The following is a 7,770-nucleotide window of genomic DNA, read 5'->3' on the forward strand; positions in this document are numbered from 1 at the left end:
GGGGGGGGCAGTGGTCGCTGGGGTGCGGGGAGGGGGGCAGTGGTCGCTGGGGTGCGGGGAGTGGTCGCCGCCTCCCCTCACTCATCCCAGGGACGCCGGCTCCGCAGATTGCACCCAGTGGTACAGCGCTGGCCTGGCATGCAGGAGGCCCTGGGTTCGATTCCTCAGCACCACATAAGCAGGCAGCAGAGCGCTCGCCTTGAGCTGAAGAGCTGGGGGACAGCGCCCCACGACCCACCGACACAAAACTGTGCCCTGCAAGCTTTGCTCTCCAGGAGGCTGAGGTCCAAGGTCTGCAGCCTGGGCAGAAAAGCCCACAAAACTCTTATCTCTGCTGGGTGCTGGTGCTCACGCCTGTCATCCTAGCTACTCATGAGGCTGAGATCTGAGGATCGAGGTTCAAAGCCAGCCTGGGCAAGAAAGTCCGTGGGACTCTTCAATAAATCACCAGAAAACGGGAAGTGGCTCTATGGCTCAAGTGGTAGAGCGCTTGCCTTGAGCTGAAGAGCTGAGGGACAGCGCCCAGGTCCAGAGTTCAAGTCCAGGGACCGACAAAAAACAAAACAAAAAATCTCATCTCCAGCTAGCCACCAAAAAGCTGGAAGTGGCACTGTGGCTCAAGTGGCAGGGCGCTAGCTTTGAGTCCCAAAGCTCAGAGACAGTGCCTAGGCCTTGAGTTCAAGCCCCAGGACTGGCAGGGAATAAACCATATGACAGGCTCATCAATAATACGTTCTTTTCTGCTACACTTGTTCATCTCTGAGTAAGATTTTTTTTGGGGGGGGGTCTGGTCGTGGGGACTGGGCGCTGTCCCTCAGCTCTTCAGCTCAAGGCTAGCGCTCTACCACTTCAGCCACAGCACCACTTCCAGCTTTTTTCTTTTTGCTTATGTGGTGCTGAGGAATCGAACCCAAGGCTTCATGCATGCAAGGCAAGCGCTCTACCACTGAGCCACCTTCCCAGCCCATAAGATTTTTTTTAACGTTTTCTCAGATTGCATTTGTGTGTCATTGTATACAATACTTGAAAGACACAAGATGGCTTTATAAAGAAAAGACAGTCTGGGAAGTTGGCTCAGAGGTAGAGTGATTGCCCAGCATGCATGAAGCCCTGGGTTACATTCCTCAGTACCAGACACAGAAAAAGCCGGAAGTGGCGCTGTGACTCAAGTGGTAGAGCCCTAGCCTTGAGTGACTAAAGCTCAAACAACACCCAGGCCCAGTTCAAGCCCCAGGACTGGAATTTCTTTTTAAGCCCACTTAGCTAGAGGCATGGCTCAACTGGTACAGCGTCCTCCATGTGTAATTGTGTTCGGTGTAAACATACATACTAGACATTTTTTTGTAGTGTCCGTTAATACTTAGGAGGGAATTATAATTCTATACGTGCATGGGGACATCACTCAAGTTCACTCTCCATGTGTTCCTCCCTTCTACCCTTTTAATTTTGAACATTGTCATTAGAGCCAGGAAAGTGTTTGCTCTGCTGCCTCATCTCACACGTTCTATGGGAGCCCGCCCCTAGCAAGGGGCGCTTGGGTACGCTTAACAGGATGTCTTTCTGGAGAAGGGAAGTTTCTAGTTTGGGGAGCTAAGTTCATTTCTGGAGAGTGGACATGAATAATATTGGGCTTTGACATGAATGAAGTTGGCACTGATTCCTTCGGACTATAATTTAGAACAAAAAATTTAATCTCTACAATTAATTTCTCCCTGGAAAATGTATATTGCAAGAGGGGCAAAATCAAATTGGGAAATCTTTTTGGCTTTTAGTTATGAAAGTGTGTTGATTCTCTTTTAAGGAAAATCCCATAATGTTAGATAAGCTGGAGGGGTATAAATTGAGATAGCCATAGAATAGGTTATGAGTTACAGCCTTGGGCACAGGCTGGTTCAGTGAAGGTGTTCTCTTTCAGGGCCTTCTGGGACAGACTACCATTTGCCAGTGGCTTCAGAAGGTCCTAAAGAGAATTCTGTGCTGGAGAAGGGGAGCACGGCTACCCTCTTTTTTTTTTTTTTTGGATCCGGCCGTGGGGCCTGAACTCGGCCTGGGCTCTGTCCCTCAGCTCTTAGCTCAAGGCAAGCACTCTACCACTGAGCCACCTTCCCAGTCCCACGGCTACCCTCTTGACTGCTGACCTCTTTCATGCGAATATTTGGATCCCAAGTAATTTTTCAGGTGTAAGTTGGAATGGTTAAGGCAATAGTCTCTACACGTTTTTGCTGATATAACCCCTAAAATAATTTTGAAGTAGACACATGAAATTTCTTTGTCCTAAGTTTAGTTGCAAAAGATGTAATTTTTAGTTTAATATAAACATGACTTTTAAAATTAAAAAAGACATCACTTAAAATGTGTTTGATGACATCTAAACTCCATAGAAATTGAATACTCCATTTTCAAAGAAATTTTGCATAACTCCTTTTCTGTTTGAATTTTTATGCTGACTCTACTTCCTTAAAGAATTTTTAAAGCTGGGTGTTAGTGGCTCATGACTATAATACTAGCTACGTAAGGGGCTGAGATCTGAGGACTACAGTTCAAAACTACCCAGGCAGGACAGTCTGAGACTTGTCTCCAATTAAGTACCAAAAAAGCTGGAAGTGGAGCTGAGGCTTAAGTGGTAGAGCTCTATCCTTGAGCAAAAAGAGCTGGACAGTGCCCAGGCCCTGAGTTCAAGTCCCAAGATTGGCACAAAAAACCCCAATAAGGTTTATGTTCAAATATTTCATTGATTACTATATCATTATTTAATAAGTATAATTTTTGAATATTCTATGAATGCAGGGGTCTAATTGTCAAAATTTATTTTTGACTGAGTCATAATTATACTAGTAGTTTATTATTGTTAATAGGTATGTTGGCTTTGAACCTGGATCCTCAAATCTCAGCCTCTAGGATTACAGGTGTGAGCCATTGGTGCTAGATTATCTTCTTATTTATAGATAAAAAGATCTGAACTCTAATACCATGCCAGGCATAAATAGTTTTTGTTCAGTAAACATAGAGAAATGAATGAAATAAAAAATAACTAAGCTATAAAAAGCGCTTTTGGTTCCAAGAGCCACAACACCTAGCATCAATGTAATTTTTAAAAAATAATTTCTACAGGCTCATGCCTATAATCCTAGCTACTTCTTATACTCCTAGCTATTCAAGAGACTGAGTGAGATCTGAGGATTGCAGTTTAAAGTGATTCTTATCTGTGGAGGTGTGGCTGAAGTGGTGGAGTGCCAACCTCGAGCGAACAGGCCAAGTATAGGCCTGTCGTTCTACAGTGAATAGGCCCTATGTCCAGTCCTTTTGCTTTCTAGTTTTGTTTTTTGTTTTTGTTGGTCATGGGGCCTGAATTCTGGGCTCGGGCGCTGTCCCTCAGCTCTTCAGCTCAAGACTAGCACTCTACCACTGAGCCACAGCACCACTTCTGGCTTTTTCTGCTTATGTGGTGCTGAGGAATTGAACCCAGGGCCTCATGCATGCAAGGCCAGCACTCTACCACTGAGCCACTTTGCACTCTACCACTGACCACAGCACCACTTCTGGCTTTTTCTGCTTATGTGGTGCTGAGGAATTGAACCCAGGGCCTCATGCATGCAAGGCCAGCACTCTACCACTGAGCCACTTTCCCAGCCCTCCAGTGTTTTGTTTTTTTTTTTCCAGAGAGGGTTTTATGCTTTTGCCCAGGCCAGCCTTGAATTATCTTCCTAACTCTAATTCCTGAGTAGCTGGATTATAGCCATTTATGATCACATAGGGCTGTTTAGCTATCTACTCTTCCCATTCCTCAGTTGATTTACAACTTTAAAGGGCCACAAATCTATAAGCACCTGGGTCTTAGAAAGTGGGCTGCCTTTTAGATTGAAAAAAGAAAGGAAAAGAAAAATATTTTCTGAGACTTGAACTTGTTCTCTGACACTTTGACTCATTTGCTCCAAAAGTCTTATTTTAATGCAAAGAAACAGTTCTTGAATCCTCTAGAAGAAATAAGTGCTGTTTATTCTAAATAAATAGTTTATTTTAAAATAAACTACTGAGTCTGTAAGGTTTGTTAAGTACAAGATCATATCAGCAAATAGGGAGCATTCTTATTTCTTTATTTGAATCTTTTATTCTGCTTTACTGCTCTGGCCGGTAATTCTAGTGCTGAATTGAGTAAGAGTGAGGAGAATGACATCTTTGTCTGTTTCTGATGTAGGAGATATGATTGCTGTTTTTCCTGTTTAATATGTTAGATGTATGTTTGTCATACATAGCCTCTATTATGTTCAGGTATGTCACGTCTATTACTAGTTTCTTCAGAGATTGTATGTAAAAGGATGCTGAGTTTTGTTAAAGACCTTATCTGCATCAATTGAGGTGGTCTTGTGACATTTGTTCTTCGTCTTATTTATATCATTTATTAGATTTATTTATACATATATTGAACTGCCCTTGGATGAAACCAACTCGATCTGGTATATGATCTTTTTAATGTGTTATTGAATTTGGTTTGCAAGGATCCTACTGAGAATTTTTGCATCAGAGTTCATTGATGAGAGTAGTTTATTATTGTTTTATTTTGTTGCCTCTCTGTCTAGTTTTGGAGTGAATATAATGCTTGCTTTATAGAATGAGTTTGGGAGCATTCCTTTTTTTTCCATTTTATTGAAGAGTTTGGGTATATTGGTATTAGTCCTTAAAAGTTCAATAGAATTAGGCCATGAATCCATCTAGCCCTTGGGCTTTTCCTTGTTGGTATTGTTGCTTCAATTTTATTACTTGTTATAGCTCTGTTTAAGCAGTTTATATCCTCTTGGTTCAGTTTTAGTAGGTCAACTACATCTAAAAATTAACTACTTCTAGATTACAGTTAACTTTTTAAAGTAGTTCCTCATGATGTTTTGGATTTCTTTGGTATTTGTTGTGATATTTCCATCTTTACCTCTAATTTTATTAACTTGAGCCCCTCCCCTTCTTTTCATCAATTGAAAAGGGGTTTGTTGATCTTATTAGTATTTTTCAAAGAACCAAATTTCTGTTTCTTTGATATTTTGTATAAGTGTTTTAGTTTCCAATCCATTAATTTTTTTACCTAATTTTTACTATTTCTATCTGGTCTGGTTTGGTTTATTCCTATTTTTGTAGAAATTTGAGTTGCATAAGAAAGCCATTTATTTGAGTGGTTTTAAATGTGTGTGTGTGTGTATGTGTGTGTGTGTATGTGTATGTGTGTGTATGTGTGTGTATGTGTGTATGTGTATGTGTGTGTATGTGTATGTGTGTGTATGTGTGTGTATGTGTGTGTATGTATGTGTATGTGTGTATGTGTGTGTGTATGTGTGTGTATGTGTGTATGTGTATGTGTGTGTATGTATGTGTATGTGTGTATGTGTGTGTGTATGTGTGTGTGTGTGTATGTGTGTGTATGTGTGTATGTGTGTGTGTGTGTGTATGTGTGTGTGTATGTGTGTGTGTGTGTGTGTGTGTGTGTATGCATGCATTTTAGCTATGACTTGCCCTCTCAAAACTGCCTTTGCCATATCCCAGAAGTTCTGGTAGTATGTATTTTTCATTTTCATTAGTTTCTAGGAGGTTTTGGATCTTTCCCTTTATTCAGTCATTCAACAAGGTGTTGTTCAGATCCCATGTGTTGGAATGTTTTCTAAAATACCTTTTACTATTGAGTTATAGTTTAACTCCATCATGATCTGATAGAATACAAGGAATTATTTCAGTTTTCTTGTATTTGGTCAGACTTGCTGTATGTATGTCGTAGGGTATGATTTATTTTGGAGGAAGTTTGATGGGCTGCTGAGAAGATTGCACTGTCAGGGCTGGGAAGGTGGCTCAGTGGTAGAGTGCTTGCCTAGCATGCATGAAGCCCTGGGTTCAATTCCTCAGTACCACATAAAAACAGAAAAAGCCAGAAATGGCACTGTGGATCAAGTGGTAGAGTGCTAGCCTTGAGCAAAGGAAGCTCAGGAACAGTGTCCAGGCCCAGAGTTCAAGCCCCAGGACTGACAAAAAAAAAAAAAAAGCACTGTGTAGTTACTAGGTGAAAGTGAATGTTGGGTTAAGGAGCAGGGGAAGGAATGTAGGAGAGTTTAGTAGATATATATGCACACATAAAAAATAAAACTAGACAGGCACCGGCACTCAAGGATGAAGAGAACAAAAAGAGAAAAACAGCCGGGCGCTGGTGGCTCACGCCTGTAATCCTAGCTACTCAGGAGGCTGAGATCTGAGGATCACGGTTCAAAGCCAGCCCGGGCAGGAGACCATGAGACTCCTATCTCCAATAAACCACCAGAAAACCGGAAGTGGCGCTGTAGCTCAAGTGGTAGAGCGCTCGCCTTGAGCTGAAGAGCTGAGGGACAGTGCCCAGGCCCAGAGTTCAAGCCCCACGACTGACAAAAAAAAAAAAAAAAAGAGAAAACAAAGAAACAAAAACCTAGAATGCAAAACACCAAACAACCAAATAAATATTCAGGCAACTCATGTCTAATTTTTAGATATGAGTTATATGAGGAGGAGTCAGGGGTGGAGCCCAGGGTGTTAGTATGCGTGGGAGGTAAGTTCTGCTTGTAGAAAAGAGAGGATGAAACGATCCAAAGCCCTGGTAGGTAATGGGATTCACACACAAAATACAGGGTTTGACAGGAAGAATTAAGGTCCACGCTAGAAGATAGACGTTACAGAATACATTGCTGGCAGGCACCAGCAAACCTCTCCTTTAATGCTAGCTGCTCAGGAGGCTGAGTACCATTGTTTGAAACCAGCCTGGGGAAGGAAAGTCCAAGAGACTTATTTCCAATTAACCGCCGCAAGAGCTGGAAATAGATCTGTGGTTCAAGTGGTAGGGAGCTAGACTTGAGTGAAGAAGCTGGGAGACAGTGCCCAGTTCTGAGTTCAAGCCCCAGGGCCCCCTCCCCCAATGCTTTTTCCTGATAAGCCATTCATTTAAGCAAATGCATTAAAATATATTGAACCTAAAGGCTTTTTACAACAAATATGAATACTCAATTGTTCTTTGTATGGCTATGTACATAAAATGTATATATAGTCTTGCCCGCAGGATGCAAGGGTCTGCTTGAACGTGGATTTACATGGAGTCAGGGACTGAGGAGTTCGAGTTAGTGGCCGATGGTCCAGGCCTCTGTTGTTTGGCATAGCAGGGAGTCCCAGGGCTGCTGAGTGGCCAGTGATGGCCACTGCCTTTGCCGCCAGGCGCCAGAAGCTTCTGAGCCGCAGCAGGTGGATGGCGCGTCCCATGTGTGCTGTGTGTGGGGTGGGACCTCTTCAGTGTGTTCTACACAGATACTTCTGCTCTCTCCCAATTTTCCATCTCCCAGTATAGCTGCCTGCCAGCTTCTGCACCTCTGGCTTCCTGGTTGCACTACAACTTTCCAAACTTAATTTTGCTTTTACTCCTTCCCCTCTCCCTCCCTCCCTCCTTCCTTCCTCCTTCCCTCCCTTCCACCTGTCCTTCCTTCCTTCCTTCTCCTTCCTCTTTTTCTTTCCCTCCCTTCCTTTCTTTCTTTTTCTTTCTCTTCCCCTTCCTTCTTTTCTTTCTCTGCTATCTGACGTGATGCCCCTCGAGGTGTCCCATACTGATTCACACCCAAGTTCTATGGCAAAGTGCCTTATGAGTGGTTAAGCTGTGACTGGGATCCCAGAAAAACCTTTCTCCCTCTCTGTCCACTCTCAGGGATTTGAGGGACACAGAATCTCTTGGCTCCCTACATCCCAGCCTCTCACAGTAGCTTAGTTCCAAGTACCTGAGCTGGTTGC

The 7,770-nt window shown here is 42.9% G+C and overlaps 1 protein-coding gene across 1 annotated transcript in view; it reads right to left on the minus strand.

The window, feature by feature from the left end:
- The window catches only part of Pgrmc2 (progesterone receptor membrane component 2), a 39,068-nt gene extending 31,817 nt beyond the window's left edge, over positions 1-7,251 (minus strand). The window contains exon 1 of the mRNA XM_013034873.1: positions 7,086-7,251. Within this exon, the coding sequence (XP_012890327.1) occupies positions 7,086-7,251 (166 nt within the window). The remainder of the gene's footprint in view (positions 1-7,085) is intronic.
- Positions 7,252-7,770: the final 519 nt, after the last annotated feature.

The sequence above is a fragment of the Dipodomys ordii genome, unplaced genomic scaffold (genome assembly GCF_000151885.1).
Source record: "Dipodomys ordii isolate 6190 unplaced genomic scaffold, Dord_2.0 Scaffold198, whole genome shotgun sequence".
Taxonomy (NCBI): domain Eukaryota; kingdom Metazoa; phylum Chordata; class Mammalia; order Rodentia; family Heteromyidae; genus Dipodomys; species Dipodomys ordii.